Here is a 19,954-nt window from a genome sequence, read left to right on the forward strand (position 1 = left end):
ATTTTGTTTAGCTTCTATTTGTTCATAGATTAAAGTGTTTCCAAATTGCAGTGAAAATAAATCCAAAAGCCTTCACGCTACGCAAGGGGTGGGGAATCTCTTACGCGTTGAATATCTCGTCCTACACACACTCACACACGAACACATACACCAAACAACGACACAGCATCCTTTCTAGTAAGGGAATCAGCATTCTTTCTCAGCTAGGTCGGCTAACTCTGGCCTCTGGGGATATGATTCTTTGCCGTTGCGCTACATAGTTCTGCCAGCTACTAGTGATTCTGTAATGTTTTCCCGAACATTTTCCTAAACAAAACACCGTCCATACAACGCCCTCTTGTGTTTTCATTTTCTTCGGACAGTAGCTTTTGGTACGGTAGAACAACCATTAGTTTTCATGTGCTTCACCTTTATCTCTACGATAGGTTTTTCTCAGCTATTCACTTACAAAATATTTCATACACTAACGATCAGCGATCCTACTGAATCAAACGCTGACTCTGTCTATTGATCTGTATATACCCGTCTCACTGATTAAGCTTGGATGTTTCTCACTTGAAGGTTTGGTTTAATTTCATTTTTCAATTTGTAGTTCTCTGATGACGATTATTAACTCTAGCCATGTATTTGTCGGCCAGCGTCTCTTCGTGCACCGTACGGTACCTATACTACCGGACTGCGAGATAGTGCCACGTTTTGTGGCAGCAGGAAAACTACTGTTCGTGGCAAAATAGTTTTAGCTAACACAGATTTCTATTTTCTTTACCCTATCGCTCGGCTCATCCCATACACTACGAGCATTTTAATACATTCCTAACACGTTTAAACACACACGTACCTTCGTTTATATCATTTAACAAAACATGTAGTAAGCGAAACGATCTTCAACGAATTACTTCGTTTGCTTTCCAACGCACTGGATTGTCCTTCTTCTATGTACATAGGTATACAAAATAATTTCGACAGAAGCAGTGATGACAATTTATTGGCTTTAAATTGCTTTAATTATTTTCGAACCTAAAGTAAATTAGGAGGTATTGAATAAATTGTGCGATTTCTTTTATTACATAAAACGATGTCTGCGAGCTTACGGGGCTACCTGAAGCTAAAATTAAAGAACAGATTAATTTATACCTTACACAAATGTTGACTCCGCTATTTCAAAGCATTTACCATCAAAATTAAGAATAAAATCGTGCATGAAAAGGAATAAACTAGTAAAGTAAAATCCAAAACACTAGATAACATAAGGACCACGTTATCGTAACGGAATAATGAAATCGTCAATTTTAACTATTACAGTTGTTTCCCAAACGACAAGCGAAATGTTTTGGAATGTTTTACAGAACGCAGGAACGTTGAGTTTATTAGCTATCTGTTGCTTGTCAGAGCTGATTATTTTACTGATGCACTACTACTTCTAGCTGATGAACACCTATTTAGGTTTGATGATGGGCAATACGATGCGGTTTGCTCTTGTGTTATGAACTGTATCGTTCACCACTATTTGATGCAACAGGAAAGCATGCGCTGCGTAAACACAGAAACATCGTTACATTCTTTTTTTAATACTATTCACTCCCACTTTTAACCATTTTTAATCACTCTCGATATAGCCTTTGTGTGTCGAAAAATAAAGCCTGCCATTGTGATGCACCTTTAAAGCAGTTTGCGCTGCTTTATGACCTTAACTGCTCGATGATGATGGGTTTGTGTGTTCCCTTCCAATAACAACTATTATTGCTACCTTTACAAACTATGTTTCCCGCGATCTAGGGACGAGCGTACGGGAGGGGGGGTGGCTACACTATCAGTTCAGTTTCGCTAGTTTCAAGGGTGGCTCTAGTTTCCTTCCGGTCGGTCCGGGTGATCGGACACCAGCGTAATCGCATGTTGTTCGCTCGAACGGAATGTTTATTTTCCGTGAACGAACGGAACGCCGGGGATCGGGTTTGACGAGGGTATGAAAGTAGGAAGGAGAGAAGAGATAAAGCTCCACCGCCCCATTGTTCACTGGAATGGCTTGACATCTTTTTTTTCCAGCACAATGTCAACGGAGTGTTGTGCGTATCGCTGTCGAGGAAGGAAGCAGCTCCATCGATTGTAGCGGGCATTTTGGTTTTTCGGTTTCACTCCCAAATCTGATTATTGCCAAATTTACTCTCACGCCGGCGATGGGGGCAAAGGGTGTCGAAGGTGGGGTTCACGCAAACAGGTAGCCAATTCCCCGCTGGGAAAAGCTGCTGGGTAAATACAGACCATCGCGCACCGGGTAGTCCTCACGGCACAAAATCGACAGTGTGTTTACCCAACACACTGGGGACATATGTGCGTTTGTGTGTGTGTGACGTGTGTCAAAAAGGAGCACCAAGGAAGCTGCTCGCTTCACTGCACCGCCGATGTTTGTCAATATTTGTCTCCGCCGTCGGGAGAGTGTCGCTTGAAAATTGATCAAAGCTGACACAAAGCTGCCGGCAGCAGGCGGTTTGGTGGTGGTGGTGGTGGTGGTTTGCAAACATTCGCACCGTTTTGTCCACTTCCCACCCCTTGGAGCTCCGCCATGCGTGCAGGAAAATATATCGATACCCGGAGACGCTCGGAACGAGTCAACGACGAAGGTGCCATTTGGACGGCCCGGTTCGAATGCGTGCACACACCGCTGTCTAATTCGATTTCGAATCGACCGCAGGCAAAAATGGCAGCCAAAGATTTTTAACACCTCAGCTGGTGGCACCCGAAATTGCTCAATTATGCAGCACAAAGTGTCAGGCACGATCAACAACGGTACCCCGTGGCGTGAAGCGAGGGCCCGCCAAAGGTTTCCCGCGCGGTGGGTGGAAAAAGCGTGATGAATTATTTTTCGGCGGGCGAGCAGCAGGTCGGAAAATACCTTACACCCGAAGAGACAGCGGTGTGATGGAGACATTTTGACGACCCCGGGAGATGTTTGGTGGAGAGATTATGGCCCTCGCTGTACTCTTCCTCCTGCCGTCTTCCTTTGTGCGTCTTCCAAACAAGCGGAAAGTAAACGAACAATCTTGAGGGCGTCGAAATCGAGCGATGGCCACCGTTGTTGGTCTACCGACGAGGGTGCGCTTAATACTACACGTAGTACACGCTGTGGCCGTACGGGCTGCGTCGAACGAAGCAGGGCAGCAGGGACTGGAGCGTGTTCCGGAACGCTTCCCGGAAGTCCCGGTTGAAGTAGGCGTAGATGAGCGGGTTGAGCGTTGAGTTGAAGTAACCGATCCAGAACAGCACCGTGATCACGACGTCCGGGCAGGGGCACGCCTGTTCACCGCAGAGCGTCGTGATGACGTACCTGGGAAGGAGGGGAAATTCGTCCGTTAAGTTATGGTTTACACTCAGAAAACGAATAATAAGAAATCAACCCGGCGCTTTTTTTTGTCAGGCCGTTCAGTCGCTGGAGTTGAAATGTTCCATGAATGAAAATAGAAAGGCTTACGAAAGGATTATGACCCATTTGTCGCATACTTGAAGCATACCAGACGACTTACAGTTGAGCTTAGAATACAATGTATTTATAGGAAAACCATAATCAACGGCTGCCCTGTCCCCAGAGAAAAAGAGAGGCATTTAGTTTCGGAGTGAAACCTTAACGTCACGAGAAATGGTGAATGAAGAAAATGATTGAAACATTCGTTTTTCGTTTTCTATTTGACGTGAAAAATAAAAGTTGTTAATTTTTCACCTAATCAGAATTTTTTGCAATCTCAATGCAATTTTAAGAAATGTTTCTATGCAAACAGCAGCATAAAGTAATGTAGTAGGGTTATTTTTGAAATGAAACCAAACTCTAATATTAATTCATGCAGAATGTGTAGAAGAAAACTTAAAAGGAATTACCTTATTATTGCGAGTATATCAACATTTTTTCAGCACCAAGTATTGTTTCAAAAAGTTTAAAAAGAGATGGTGCTCTATACAGTAATCAGTAATAATGCAATATTTTTACACCAAGTTCGGAATTTAATAAAGATTAAAGGTGGAACGGGATTCAATTTTCCATCTTGACTTTTTACTTTGCGCATTGAAAAAGCAAGAATGGGCTGTAATCCATTTTGAAAAACAAAAAAATCAAACATTGTAAAGTTGAAATTAAATAATCCTTGAAATTGTAGTACTTCTTAAAAATTAAATTTTAACTAAAACTGAAGTTATTTTATTTAATTTTTAGAGAGAAAACCCTTGTTCACAGCAAAACATTGCCTCAAAGGATGCTTACGGTGCTTTACGGTGTACAAAACCGACATAAAATCTTTAAACATCATATAGACTAGAGTTAAAACAACTATTAAACGATATCACAACTTTATTATTCTATCAATAATTAACAGCGTATAGGAAAAAAATGGAATAATTGGACTGTTTTGCCGAAATATTTTCCGTTGGTTCCAATCTATATGTCCAATGTAATCTGAACCATTTTTTGTGACATTTTCTTCGAAGAAATCTATCATAAATCAAAAAGAATGATCAGCAATCAGGATAACAACCTTTCTGTTTTTTGTCTTCTCACCGCGACCCTTATCTGAGAGTAGAAAGAAGCCCTGTGGGAAAAATATATCGCGACACGGGTAAAAGTAGTCCGTATAATTCTTAAAAGAAAATCCAACGATAAAGCAAGATGTATATTATTTTTTATTTCCAATGGAAACTCCTACACTTGAATTCGTTTAAAGTTTGAGTAGGTTTTGCTGTATGTTTCAATTTGCCACTCGTTGCATTCAGAAGCCTCCATTCGGTCAGGGTTGGCTTTATCCGAAGCACTTTATAGCCCGTAGTGGGTTGGCTGAATGTTTCGTTGTATAATCCAAAAATCGGCCACATTCCCACCGCCGGCTATCGACCCTTCCTCCCGTTGGAAAGTGGAGGGGCGAGTTCTGGTTTCTTTCGATGGACCAGAAAAATGGCTCCCGGTTGTAGGTTGTTTCCACGAACGAGTCTGATCATATTTCACGAGACATCGGTTGACGAACGTTGACAGAGTGGCCTGGCACACACACACACACACACACACACGCGCATACGTACACGGATACCCTTAATTTTCAGCACATATCCTTTTAAGGTCCATCATCATCATCATAATTCAGCAGCGTTTTTCATTTCTCCACCCATGCAAAAGTTTCCCTCCCGGGGCAAGGAAAGCCCAACAGAGGGAAGGAGGGTAGGAATGTTGCCATTCTTGGTAATTGTTGAACGATGTTGTGGCCCCTCACTTCTTCCGCTGCATGCTGAACTGACAAGCAGCCGGATAATCCCGGCTCAGTCTTGGTGGAAGTCACCGCCGGAAAACTCGTAAGCGCCTTGTAGCGCCAATCGCCGAGCTAGCACGGGCCCACAAAAATCTGCGATGCGTGTACAAAAGCCAAAATAAAAGCGACGAAAAGAAACAAAAACACGCCATGACAAACTCCCGTCCGGTCGACAGCTCCGATTTCAGCCACTTTTCACTTTTGATTCGCGGCAATCAAGTTCTAGCGGATAACGAGCCCGCTGAGTGGCCTGTTTGCCAATCATGGCCGTGTCGCGAGTGTGCCACTTGAGCAGACCCGAGCAAGCTGATCCGAGGAAAAGAGTGGGAGAAAAAAGGAAAATCTGCACCGGGCGAGTAAAATTTGTGCACTCCTTTGAAGCGCCAGCCTCCGCAAACACCAAGCGATCAGGATGACTGAGTGGGTTTTGCTTTGAATGTGATACCGTTTGGATGAGACAATCTTTAACACAAATATATAAAATACCATTATCTGATGAACAAATGACAAAGTGCACATAACAAAATTTAAGTTGTATCGATCATCTAGATTTACCATGTTTTGGCGATCCATTAGCAAGGATCAAAATAAAAATGTAACCAATTAAATCGAAAAAGGTGGTTGTTAAAAAAATAAACGCGCCTGGCAAAATTAAATGGATTCATAAGATTAAAAATACAATTTTTCCTTCTTCTTTAGACTTAATTTTTGATAATTTCATTAAAACGAACCGTCACACTTTCCAACAAAAGCACTAAACACCTTAATGCCGGTGTGCACTTAACGGAAGTAGGGATTATCTCGACAAATTAAATTTGTCTGTTGCAATTAATTGTTGCCCAAACCGAAACTTTCATCCCTTTCCGCCCCCCATCTGTTAACGGCGCCGAGTCGGAGGTAAAGGCTTGACATGTAAAAACGCGCGATAAAACGTTTAACGAACTCAACAAAATGAGTTTTCCCGCGAGATACGCAATTCGCAGTTGACAGTGAAATGAGTCTGTTATAAAAGATCCCTTTTCTCTCACACTTGATCCCTCTTTTTTTCTCGAAAAAAATGAGGGGTAAGTGTCCATCAACAGGTCACCGGATTCGTCGCGGTGGGTGTTTGTTCGAGTTAAAAGTTTTTCCTCTTCCCAAACCGTTCCACATCCGCGAACCGGTTGCACGTTGATGATGACCTAATTGATGAAATAAATTTCCATAGGCCTATCGGGTTGTGTTTGAAAATCCCCCGAACCGTCGGCACGCGAATGGTGAGGTGAAAGTTTGCGCGCATGGTTTAACGCAACGCATCATGGTTTAATCAGACGGAAAATCAGTCAATCAATTAACGCTCGGTGAGAAAGCGTGCGTGATGATTTGTGCCACCGGGGGAGGGCGATGATGTTTGCGATATTTGATTCCCCTTGCAATCGGACGCCATCAAACGGAATTTGTGGCGGTTTGTTTTCCCATCCACAAAGTCAAATGATAATTTTCATTTCGTTTATTAACGAGTTTTACCGCTTCGGGACGGTGGCTCATCCGTCGAGGGGACCAAAAAAACATACGGACAGTTTTAAACTCATTTGTGTTAATTATGAAAATGCATTGCGCGCGGTATGGTAGCGCTTAAATGATTACGCTTTCGCTCAAATGTAGTGCTAATTGCTAACAACCGGTTCGAGGCAAAGTCAGCGGTTGCCTTAGTGCAGTGTCATCGGTTCGGGTGGACACGTTTGGTGGCCATTGCAGACGAAAGCAATTCTAAACGCTGGTCGATATTAATTGCACCATTCCCAAATGCAGAACCGAACCATGGGGGATTTCAGATGCTACAACGACACTGTAATTGGTCCGAGCTGTTTTATTGCTCGCTTTACGAGGCTATGCGCTGCAGGGAATCGATATGAGTGTATCGTCAAATGAATGAACACTGAATTAAATGTAATTATATATCTGTTGCAAACAGTTTATGCAACACATGCAAGTGGTTGTGTTGGAAACGTTTCGGTCCAACGAAGCTGGCCCAACATAAACGTCGCCGCGACGGCGATGTTTTTAGAAAATATAAAAAAGGAACGAAGGATGCGCCTTTTTCAATACGGAAGACGGAAAAGCCAGACGATTTTTTGACACAACAAAACACAAAACGAAGATTAAGTGTAAAATAAATGTGTTAAAGATAAGGCAAAGAAAGCTGGTTGTCTTTCCTTTGATTTCGTCAATTAGAGCGCTGTTAAAGACCATCCGTCTTGAACAGGTTGATAAAAAGAAAGAGGTTATTAGACAACATGATTCAACTACGTCACATGAAAAGAAAAACAAGATTATCAGAGCAAATAGAGAAAACATAAGCGACGATTGAGAATATTTAAACGATACCAAGAAAGGAAATGATTGACATTTAATTAAATAATTTAAAACCAACGATTAAAAATAACAATAAACCAATGAAGTATCCAAGTGAGTATTGAATTATATCCCATGACACTGCAGCTGGGGGAAAAAATATTGTTCTCTAACGAAATTAGCATTAAACTGCCTTCTTGCTACCGCTCGAATGACTGATCGAAAAGCGAACGAGAATAGTCGATTCAAAACAGAAACATTTAAATGAAAACGAGTCCACTGTTCGTCATATACTCACCAGAGGAAGAACGGAAGCCAGCAAAGCAGAAACACTCCCATGATGATGCCGAGCGTCCTGGCCGCCTTATGCTCCGCTCGCCATCCTTTCGACTGGCGTGTCGAAGTGCCGCCTGCCATTCGGCGCGTCGTCAGCAAAAGAGAAGCGACCGTCGGGACGGGTTGGAGAAGTTTAATTAGGTTTCCACCGATGCCAGGCAACCGATGGGGCAGTTCCGGTGTTGTGCCAGTTTTCCCGAGCGGGACACCATCATTTCCATGCCGGATCGGGTGTCCGATGGCCGACGGTTTGATGTTTAGAAGCCGATGGGACGATGGCCGGTAGTTGATCGAAGAATTCGAATTGCGAAGGATAGGTAGGCACGTTCAGCATCGGCCGGGTAGGAAAACGAAGGGAAGGAAAAGAAACAGATCGAAGGTTGGTAAGTGGTAAGATAATTAAATCACGTATCGAGCACGCCGTACAAGAGCCATACACCGATAGCTGAGAGGCCGCATTGTAACGACACGGTGTAAAAGCTACGAATACACACACCAAAACTCTTCGTTCTACATGGTTCCGCAGTTAGTGCGCATACTTTTCCAATGCTTCTTTCTTTCGTAAACGTAAATTTTGCAACTTTTAAATTCCACCCAATTACCGCCCCAGGCTTAAGCTTCATTTAAGCGCCCGCTGCGTGAAGAACTTAAAGAACTCAACTTTTAATACTAGGAAAAGCCGGAACCGAACTGCTCGAAAGTAGCACCGCAACTTACAGCATCAGTCATTTCTGGAGAGGCGTGTTTTTCGTCCTCTTCTCTTGAACGCTTTTTCAAACTTTGATTTGGGTGTCAGGTTGCCGGAAACGGGCAACTTTCTTCGTCATGTTCCGCTTCGCCGGAGTTGCTAACTTCATTAAGAGCGATGCATTGCTGGCAAACATGCCAGCTTGCTTGCAAACCACGCCGAAAGTTGCTACAATCAAGCTGCACTCAAGTCACGCGTGTTAAAATAAAGAGTCGCAAAAAGCATACACCATACTTAATTGAAGTTGTTTATCGACGCGAGAAATACGGGTTTTCTATTAAAATTTAAATATTTATATAAATATAAATATAGGTAAATTTTAAATAATTAAAGTGTCATCGCCTACTATGAATCAATTACACACGTTACACAACAAATAAAGCAAAGGAACTAACTGCACCGCCATCATGCTGTAAAGTAGATTTATATGAAACAATGTGACGTTTAATTGCCCAACAGCTTCGCCCAATCAAAAGCATAGCGGACAGTTAAAACCTAGACGATTACCGTTTTATCAACCATGCACAAAGAGCAAAAATAATCGACTTAACACAACGGAATGGAAAAGTAAATATTGCCATAGGCTTGATGGTACCAGGTGGCTCTTCTTGGAAGATACAAATCCGATTAGAAAATGTATCGTGTTGGTCAACCTATAGCTTAGTCTTTGTTTCCTCAGGTGGTGGTTATATTGTTGTGGAATTGATGAATTTCTAGGAACCGAGGCAGGTTTTTAACGTTTTACTCCAGCTTTGACAACTAAACGTTTTGTATCAAACGTTTGATTCATATTTAAATAAAGCAAATACGTAAATTCATGTTTAGAACCTTTTTCATTGAAAATGAAGCACATGAACAAAAGAGGCTGAAATTGGCAGCATCTTCATTGAATTGTAAACAAAAATGCAAATTTGTTTCATAGTTCGTTGAACATAATTTCCTCTCTATGTATTTTTCTGTCCAGTTATGCTGTTTGATTCAATTTAAAAATAAGCCAACAGAGCCTGTCAAATGTTTTTTTGTTGCAAATTTTCATCAGAAACAACGCCGGACGAAAATTTTCATCACAAACACATAACGAAATACAACTGCAAACAGGTTTTCAGGTCAATTGATATTTAAAATCTGTGAAGCGAGAAAAGTTGCAATGCACACCTTGTCAACTAATTGCAATTGATTTTAATTCATGGGTGGAAAAAAAGTGTACAGTTTCAAGTACCGACTCAGCAGAAGTGTTTGCTTACAGGAGCTTTGTTCATAAATGCCTGAAAAATGAACAGTTTTATTCAATTTGTATGATGTCCATAAAAAAGGAAACAAGAACTGTATTGAAGCTATTACTCTAATTAAAGCTGAACTTTTTTAAATGTAACCAACTGGACAGAAAAACATGCTTCATTTGGATACATTTAGTGGTCTGTTGCAATTTGTTTTTGTTTTGGTAGCGAATTACTTTAATGAATTAAATTAAATTTCCCATCTAGAAGGACATCGTTTTTGTGCACTTTTTTGCGAACCTTCCCACGTCTAACCACAGCAACCCTGGCCGCAAACGATGCGGGCACAAAGGAAACTCACGCACCACTAGGAAGGGCCCCGCGGGCGATCAAAACGTCGGAACCAGGAAGCTTCGGTTGGCCGCGAAGAAAAACCACACCAAACCGGTCGCGGTTTCCAATGGCATCGGTGTCGGAGGAAAAGGCGTCAGGGGAAAAGCGTCCGGCGGGGCATTTGTTAGCATTCCGGCCGGACGAAGACGCAAATGCTAACGCTCATTCCCTTTTCCGAAAGGCGAACGCCCCGGCTCGAATTTCCCAGTCCACCGTACCGCGAACGTTGACCTTGGCACCGAGCTGAATGCGATGGATGCGGGGATTCTGGGCTCTCTTGTTAGCGATAACAACGGTCGACGAAAGGAAAAACTAGTCGTAATTGTTCGATGTCGCTTTTGACCGGATAGTCCCGGCCTGAAAATGATAGCGCCAGATGACGGCCGAACGCTTTATCCCGCTAAGGCGCTGGAAACCGACTCCCAGCATTCCAAACAGCAGAGGTGCAACACGAGCATCGCTTTAACCGGAATGGGATGGCCATTTTTTCCCTCTCACAGCCATGGAGTTTTCTTTTCCAGCCGCGAGGTTCGTGTGGTACCGTTTTCCGCACTCGAATACCGGAAATAAATTATCGCAAAAGGGAGAACTAGATCATTTATCTTTCTCCGCCTGTTCGCTTCTCGTAATCTCGAGGGGTAGCTGAGGACAACGTAAAAAGGCCAGCTGCGTCCATGGGGTGGTTATTATTGAACAGTTCTCTGCCCGAACTGAAAGCGGGAAGTTTGAGGACAATTTTCTGCATTCCGTTCTTCTCATTTTACGCGGGTGGTGATGGTCTCTGAACTGGATAATTTGCGTAGTTCTTTTATTCGCAAAACGAAGCGTGTTGATTGGTACAATCGATAAAATGAGTCGCACAAGCTTAAGCTGTGAGTAAAGGAAATAATAAAAATAGAACATGCACCATACTTTGTAACGTTAAACTGGTTTACGATCCATATTCTTGGTACACTTATAAATTTTCATTTACAACATTGCCGTTTCATGGAGGCTTCTTTTCCAAAGTTTTCAACTCTTTATCTTCATATTCTTAGACGACTTTAAACAATTATTAAAACTTGTTTGGAGCATCAAGCAAGCAACATAACATAATGCGGGTTCAGCATAGAAGCTTATATGGACTGTTGTAGTAAATATTTTTTTAATGTATTATATATGAATATGTTACATTTAAATTGGAAGTTGCATAACTTCATGTTTCTAATTTAAAACCGTATTTAACCGTATCATAGATTTAATTCCTTTCACATTTCAATTCTTCTGAACCTCTATTCTAATTTGTTTCGAACCTCTTACAACAGGGTATAGTATGCATAATATATTGCACATAAATTAACAACTTCGTTCCACGAAACGCATTAAAACCAATGACGCCACATGCAGGAAACTAGTCGGTAAGGCTGAATGTTGCTGCGAAGGCACGCATTAGCAATTTTAATCCACTGCAAGCCATAAAAGCGTAGCTATTCCAGCGTTGCGTTGAAAATTTCTCTCTAAAAGCTCCCGGCGCAACCCGTTTCGTGCGATCGATTGAAAGCTATGTTATCGCGTCATTAATTACTCATCGAGGTGTTACTCTCGGTGGCCAAGCAAGCCCCTAGGCCACGCATTAGGATGGTGTATTTTTAACAGCTTTCGCCTAGTTTCTGTTCCTTTTTTCCCCGCACTTGGAACTATGTGCTTATTTGGCCGTTGGCGGTCGGTCGAGCAGGTGAGCTAAAACCTAATCAGCCTAATCGAACGCGTCCAGAGTGGAATGAAATCAATTCGATAGACTGAAGCCGTCTAGTTGCGGCCGAAGGTGTCAGGTGCCGAGCTGAAACGGAAACCACTGCAAACGCTCTACACTATTTTAACAGAACGAACGTGTCTACGGTAGGCGGTAGGAAGCGTACGGGATAATGGGCATATCATTGATCCGGCAGCAAACCAGCAACACAAGTGGCAGGATTAAGCGGTTTAAGTGATTGTGAAACAGTTCGTAACAGCTAGCTAAGGGAGTGGTGTTTTGATGGGGGAAAAAAGCAGCTAATAGTGGAACACTTTAGTCTAGGTTCTGGATTGTTGATTATGTACATATATGCAATGTAATAACGTGCGGGGAAAGGGAGAAAAAGCAAGCAAGGAAGCGGAACGAGCAGAACGAACGGCCACTGCTGAAGCAGCGGGAGGCAGGCCTCGGAGGAGCAAGCAAGCGAACTGAACGAAAGCGAGCGAACATGCGCCGGAAAGTAGGCAATCGGACTGACCTTCTCCGCATCCGACGCTGGAGCAACGCGAATGTCGGCAGCCGGCGCCGGGCGGAAGCGGACTGGGCACGGTCAGCCGATTTCCGGTGGCGAAGGTGGCGGGCGCCCTGTTGCCCCCCGGGTCGTCCGCACCGCCACACCCCGCCGGGACACGACGCCACCCGTACCGCTTCAGGTGGTTCCAGAGGCACTTGATCTTGCGGAACTTGTGATGGCGGCAAGAGGCCGCACCGGAACCGTCGTCCTGGTGGCCGCCCGGGTAGCAACAGCTCGGCTGATGCGGATGGTGACCGTGGTGGTGGTGGTTGTGGTACTGTTGGTGCTGCTGTTGTTGCTGGTGGTGGCCGTAGGAGCCTTGGTCCTGGTCGTGTTGCTGGCCGCTGCCGCCGGCGCCATCGCAACCGGGCCAGCCGCACACGCTGCCGCCACACTCCGGCTCGTCCAGCTCCGTGTCGGTGTCGTTGGCGTTCACCACGTTGTCGTTGTTGATCACGATGCAGATGGCGCCACGGCGCTGATACTTCTGGCTCGAGTCTGCCGGCGAACGGCGTCGGTTTATCGTTTCCGTATTTTTGTTTGTTTGCCGTTGTTCGATTTGGTTTTTTTTCCATTTCAATGTTTATGTTTGTCCCACAGTTTGCCGCCAAATGCCGCCATTGCCCGCGGGTAGAAAAACACAGGTTGGTTGGAAAGAAAATTGTTGGAGAAAACTAATAATAAAAACAAAACTTACATACACACATACACACAGAAACACCCACACGTAAGGATTCGGTTTTTTGTTCTTGTTTCTTAAAGATACAATCAGGTAGAGAAACATACAAGGAGCAAACGGAGTAGAAACAAAATGTTTTCAAACAATCCTGTGACCTGCGACACAGAGCAAGGAATTAATGATCAAGAGGGAGTCAAAAAAGACAGAGAAATAAATGGCAAAGTGATAGAGAGTCAAAGAAGGAAATAGAGAGAGAGACAGAGAGAGAGACAGAGAGAGCAATGCAGGTGAAAAGCACAATAGTGAGAGAAGTGGAGGGATACATTTAATTACGAAACAGGATCAAAACCTCATGCCAGTCCCGTTGGCATGGTGTTGGCTTTCGACGCGATTGTCCATTTCCGTGCCGATAGATAGCGAAGTAAAAGCAACCCAGAAAGAAGATAATGGTGTAAGCAAAAGGTGCCGACGAGCCGAAGAGAGAGAGAGAGAGGGAGGAAAATTCCATGGAAAACCAGCGCACGCAAATGGGATCCATGACGCGTGTCAAGCCTCGCTGGCTAATGGCGTTTTCGTCGCTGAGTGTAAATCAATCAAAAGTCGAATCGACCTCCCACCCCCGGAAACCAAACACGCGGATCGATTTGGAAACGCGCAAGTGTTGCTTTTGACCGTGCGTGTGTGCGAGCTGTACAATTTTCTCTTAAAACTTTTCAACTTTTATTTCACCCGGATGACTTTCACCGAAAGGATGGGAAGCTGGATCCGGAAACGATCCATAACAAAGAAATTTGCAGCGCCATCGCGAGTTTCGGTTCAGCGTTGGATGTGTGTATGTGTGAGTGTGTGTTTGTTCTTGACGGATATGAAGATAAATTGTATCTTTGCATGAATAAAACGGGAGCTTTCAACTGCCAATGAATGAAGGATGGGAGCAAATTTCCACGACAACAAAAATATTCTTTCGTTCGACTATTCGAGGATGAACAAAGCGAAGAAGAAAGTACAAGTATCAGAGCAGTAATTAATACAATTTTAGAAAAGGTATTGTTTGTTATTCCAAGATCCTCCTTTATTAAAACCCTATTCTAACCAAACACAAAACAAATGCATGTTCACGTCCAGAAGGTATAAATCCAAAACGTAAACACTTATGGCCCTTGAGTAGGGATCGAAATCAATCAATTTTGTCAACATGTAAAATAAGTTTTGAGTTGCAAAATCGTGTCCGATTGCCGTTGGCTGACCGAGACAGCGCCTTGAAATGAACTTTCACGCCCACTGCCAGCTGCCCGTTTCGGCTCGCCGTTTGTTCATTGAACAAACACATCGTAATGGCGCAATGTTTATTTAACTTTCCAAAACCCACGAACGGGCCGCATTGGATGGCGAGTAAAAGCAGGCGCTCGAAGTTGACGAGGGACCGACAGCACTTAGAGACATTGAAAAGCAACATCATAAATCCATTTTTGCCGCTCGGAAAAGGTTTATGGGAGCCGGGAGCCTGTGTTTGCGCAGTGACACCCGGGGAGAAGTGCTTGAGTGCTCCCGAGAAGCGTAGGCTCTGGGAGGTTCCGGGGGGATGCGTATGGTAGACGAATAAATTAGGGTATGGACATCACACGTTAAACGGTCCATGGTTTCTAAACATAGTCTTTCTAGTGTGTGCGGAGTGTCTAGAGTCGTGCGGCTGAATCAGAGCATTCCGGGAATGTTTAGAATCAGACCAGAAACTGATGTATAGACATAACTTATATCGTGTGCTACAGACAAGATCTGGGTTCCGGAGCAACTGGTTCCTGGGAAATATTTTTAATAACTGCTCGTCACGGCTTGCAAGCGTTACTTGTCAGGATTAATTTTCCCCAAACCAGCAGGCAAAGTTGTTATTAAATTAATTTTTGATTAAAGTTTGCTCCCCACACAGGGAAAGAAAAACTCTTATGTAAACGTTTTCATCAATCGTGCAATCCTTAACCGCATGAACGGGGCGAATGAAAAGAAAATCCATGCTCAATACCCTTTAATTCCATTTAATCACTTTTGACTCATTTCCAACCGCGCTCAGTTCTTCGCCTTTCTCCGGGCGAAACTCCTGCTCGCACTCAGACTTTCTCGTCGAATCGCCAAAAAATGAAACATTGTACACGGGGTACGTGTCAAATGTACCGCACGCCCAGGTACACCGTTGTGGCGAGACGGTTTGGAGTTTGGATAACACCAATAAACTAGGTCCAAAAGTGGGCCAATGGTACACAAACACAGACACACACCCATACCGGTAGCGAACCGACCCCGGGCATGCGGTTCCTGCATAACGAACATCCATTAAATGCCGGCGATGATTTAATCCTCCCCGCCGTGGAGCAACTTTTTAATCAACTTTCTACAACTTCCACGAATGTTGGTGTGCTGACACCCAAACACAAACACACACACACACACACATACATAAACACCGGCGGGAAGGACAAAGGCATGGAAATGTAATGTACATCTTTTGCATAGGGCGAAACTCCGAGCCGGGCATGCTGGAACGATGGTCACTTCAATCAGCGATTTATTGTCGCTTTAAGGTGACGGAACGTCGGCGATGAAGATGAAGGTATAGGAAAACCCGGAGGAGAGGATAAAGTTTATTAAACGGAAAATATTTATCCTAAAAACCACTCCCGCTCCGCCTCCGCCGAACCATAACGACCGAAGTCGATGGAGGCGCCTGGTGATGGACGCGATTTGAAATTAACTCGAGTAAATTGAGTCCCCGGCCAAACGATGGACTTCGCAACTGCTTCGTTGGCATTTTCATCCGAGAAAAAACAACGGTATGAAACATAACGGAACGTTGTTCCAAAAAACAAAAATTCGTTAGTTTTTTACTTTTCATCTTTTCATTTTCCGTTACATGATGTTTCGTCAAAATTTTCAACTGATCTTGCGCTTCTCAGTTCATGTGAAATAATGGGAATTTTCTCCCTCTTATCTTTCCATTCAAACGCGCAGTTCGTAGTAATTTTTTCTCATTAAAATAGCAATATTCATTAATTCCTGCATCACCAAGCAGCCGACGTGCAAGAACGTTTTCCACGGAAATCAGCCGAAAAGAAATATACTTTGCATCCACCTGGTGACCGCCTAACGATGTGTAATTAAATCCTCCCTAACAGCGTTCTTGAGAGGGCAAAACTTGAGCTGCTCTTCCATTTTTTGACGCTCACTCGGAATGGTCGGGATTTGAGTTTTGCTGCTAAGCGTGGTTTTGTTGGCAGTTATTGGTTTTTCTTTTTGCACGTTCCCGAGTGAAGGCACGTCTGGGGAAAACTATCATTCCCACTCGGGATGCGACAATCTGCCAGACGGCACGAGAAGGTCAGCTGGCTTCCGTCGCGCCACTAAGAAACCAAACACCTGCAGGCTAGCTAAAAGGAAACACCAAACAATCACACACACACACGCACGCACACATACACCTGTACAGCCAGTTGGAGTGGAAACTTACGGACAAACAAGGTGACACAGAAGGGGTTAAATCGGTGCGATTTGGGGTTTTGACGGGAACAGGAGTTAAAAGGGGAGCAACGAAAAAGGGGAACGGAAAAACATCACACCGACACTCGCCCTAACAGACACTAAGGAAACCAATTAGAACACGAAGATGTGCGGCAGTGTAGTACAGGACTGAATATGGAATGGGATGGCCAGCAAAGCCCAAAGGGGAGAAAACAAGATTCTCATGTGGGAATGTTGTCTTTAAAAAAAAAAAAACCCCCGTATGGGAAGAGAACAACGACAAACCTTTTAAAAGCGAACAACGGGACAAAAAAGTTTCTAATGGAAGCAGTTTTCCATACTCGGTCTCGCACGAAAAGAGCAAAAGACGCACTTGTACCAATCTTCTTTCTGCCTCGGGAGGTCTCACAACCATGGAACGTACGTCGACTTTTCAACACATTTCTACATCAAACGATTGAATTTGAGGTATGACAAAAAAAGAAGGACACAGCACACACTCAAACCGTCACACACAAGATGAAAGGAATTGTTCATTTCAGAGGCAATAAACGTGACACACACACACACACACATACAGACCAGCTAAAACCAGCTCGCGTTGTGGTTTGCATGTTTCGGTGATGATAATGAAATTCTCGTTCGCACCGCAACATAGACGGTGTTTTAATAATGGTGATGGAATGTCGGCCCGCTAATCCACCGCGTGCGGTAATTTGCTTCAAACGAACAATTTAGAGCTTTCAGAATGTTCACGGACTGCTTGGGTTTTGTGAGGTTTTCAGCCGTCGCGGTTCTAAATGCTTTTGCTGTTGGTTTAGTTTTACTAGAGAAAGTTGTATAACCTTTTGCCAAAATGATTGAAATGCTGTGTTTCTTTCTTTTCCTCTTTAAAGTATTCATTTCTCGATGCCTGAACAACTTCAAAATGCAAACGAATTGGAATGGTTGGTGGAATATCAGAAACAACCTGAACTGAAGAGATCCTCAATCCCTTGATCTAAGATCTAGTGGGATTGACCGACTTTAGATCTACGACACAGACAACAGTTAACCCAATTATGGACTGGTACTCACTCGTTGAGCTGTTGGATCGTCCTCCGGCCGTTGCAGCCCCTCCACCACCAACACCCCCACCACTGCCGTTCCGGTTGTTCAGCTGGAAGCTAGAGTCGTCGTCCGGATTGTCGCCGGTCTGGAAGTTGATCACGTTGATGTTGTACGTCACGGTGGAGGACTGCCGTTTGCGACCGAGCCGGGGATGCTGCGGCGAGGGCGTCATGATGGAGGGCGCCCTCGATGGGGTGACGGTGCGCGAGGTGGGCGAAAGGGAGGCCGCCGTGTGGCTGTTGTCGATCACGATGTCCGGATTGGTGTCGGTCAGCATCAGCATCTCGCTCGCGATGTCGATCGTGGTGACGGTGGCGGGCGCCGACGTCGGTACGCGTGGCAACTTCTCCTTCGGGCTGGTCGCGACCAGATCCAGCGAGATGGTGGACGCCTCGCTGAGCTGGATGTTGACGGGACTGCAGCGTGCGTTCAGGGACGCGTTCAGTGCCGTCGACAGCTGGTTTACCGAGGCGATCTCCCGGTTCGGTACGGATCCCACGGACCGTAGGTCATCCACCGCCGACGGGGTGCTGTTGATCGTCGAGATCAGGTCGATCACGTTCCCCTCTAGAGGGACGTCGACGGTTGGAGGACCCGTTTGGACTGCAACTCCTTTTAGGCTGGAGGCCCGGATGGGCGCTCCTTCGTCCGCAAGCAACTCCTTCACAGTGGGACTGCTCACCGTTGGACGAGATCCGGTGAACCCATGGTCGAAGCATCCGATCAGAATATCCGGAGTGTCCATGGCCGCCGGAACACCCTCTCCCACGTCTCCACCATCGCCAGCCGCGGTGGGTACTTCTCCGCCGACAGTCTGAGCGCCAGATTCACCGTTCAGGACTATCTTGAAGATCGCACCATCCATACCACCCGCCCCCGGCGCACCCTGATCTACTCCCACCAGGTTCTTGAAGCATCGGCGGGCCGCTCCCTCATCCTGCTTCTGGAACGCGGCACCAAAGTCCGAATCGCTGAGCGCGTAAATCAGCTCCTTCTCGTCCTTGTTGCAGTTCTTCAGGCTGTGATTGTTCTTGCCCAGCTTCTGGCGCTGCTTCTCGATCATTGTGAGAAAGTCGGACTCGCTCGCCGCTATCTGGTGGCGCTTGTGCGTGTTCACCTCCTTCTCCGAGTCCTTGTTGAGCGAGGAGGCCACGTTGATCAGGTCGATGATGTTGTTGTTCGAGCGGTTGTCGTTGTTCTTGTTGTTGCGCTCCACCGAGCGGCTGTTGTTCAGGTTGCCGCTCGCCGTCCCCCCGACCGTGCCGCTGCCCTTCATGTACGTTTTGAGCAGCCCGTTGCGTGAGAAGAACGGCTGGAAAAAGTTCATCTGCCGGAAGCTGTCCTTGCGCGACGCTCGGCGCTGCTGCTGCTGCTCGACCTGCTGCTGTTGCTGCTGCTGCTGCTGCTGGAGGGCCAGCTGCTGGGCTTCCTTTATGTGGATCGGCTCCGAGCCCGAGTAGCGCAGGTTATTCTCGTAGTGCAGCGGAAAGATGGACGACACGCTGTCGGAGCCCTTGATTTTGCTCTCGTTCTTGTACTCGAGGTCGCGCAGGTCGATGCTGCTGCGGCTGAGGCGCCGGGGTGGCGAGGACGGAACCAGGAAATCGTCGTCCGTGTTGGCAACGACTGTTGGCACTATGGGCCCCTGCAACTGGTTGGGTGAAGGAGCGGAAAGAGTAAAAACAGAATTTAAGTGAGGTGTGAGAAACATTCCATAAAGTAGTATAATTTTATGGATTTGATATTCTCCAATATTTTCACATTTCATAATATACCGTAGACAAGATTATATTGTTTAACGTACCATAACTTTATAAAGATAAAGCTTGGTAAGAGAAGGGTTCATGTAGACAATTAATAAACTTAACATAGATATAAATAAACTCAATGAAACCAGTTTTACAACTCTTGTCGACCAATAAAAAGGAATGAAAGATTTTACAAATCAACCATTTTTAATACTAAATAAAAGTTAAAAAAAAACAAATTTGCCATTATTTTAGCTACTATTTCTTTGTACTAAATTTTATTCTTTGTGTAAATAATAGTTCCTTAGTGTA

At 44.8% G+C, this 19,954-nt stretch overlaps 2 protein-coding genes across 3 annotated transcripts in view; one reads left to right on the forward strand and one right to left on the reverse strand.

Annotated features, from left to right (window-relative positions):
• Window positions 1-3,102: 3,102 nt before the first annotated feature.
• The window catches only part of LOC131271456 (uncharacterized), a 39,738-nt gene continuing 22,886 nt past the window's right edge, over window positions 3,103-19,954 (reverse strand). Inside the window, exons 6-9 of the mRNA XM_058272891.1 lie at window positions 17,862-19,545; window positions 12,560-13,093; window positions 7,912-8,023; window positions 3,103-3,322 (exon numbers count right to left, since the gene is read on the reverse strand). Of these exons, the coding sequence (XP_058128874.1) occupies window positions 3,103-3,322; window positions 7,912-8,023; window positions 12,560-13,093; window positions 17,862-19,545 (2,550 nt within the window). The remainder of the gene's footprint in view (window positions 3,323-7,911; window positions 8,024-12,559; window positions 13,094-17,861; window positions 19,546-19,954) is intronic.
• Window positions 6,978-19,954, forward strand: part of LOC131271489 (vesicle transport protein GOT1B) — a 433,296-nt gene continuing 420,319 nt past the window's right edge. For both annotated transcript variants that reach the window (XR_009180120.1, XM_058272933.1), the window contains exon 1: window positions 6,978-6,990. The gene's annotated coding sequence lies outside the window, so the exon portion shown is untranslated. The remainder of the gene's footprint in view (window positions 6,991-19,954) is intronic.

Source organism: Anopheles coustani, chromosome 3 (genome assembly GCF_943734705.1).
Source record: "Anopheles coustani chromosome 3, idAnoCousDA_361_x.2, whole genome shotgun sequence".
Lineage (NCBI taxonomy): Eukaryota > Metazoa > Arthropoda > Insecta > Diptera > Culicidae > Anopheles > Anopheles coustani.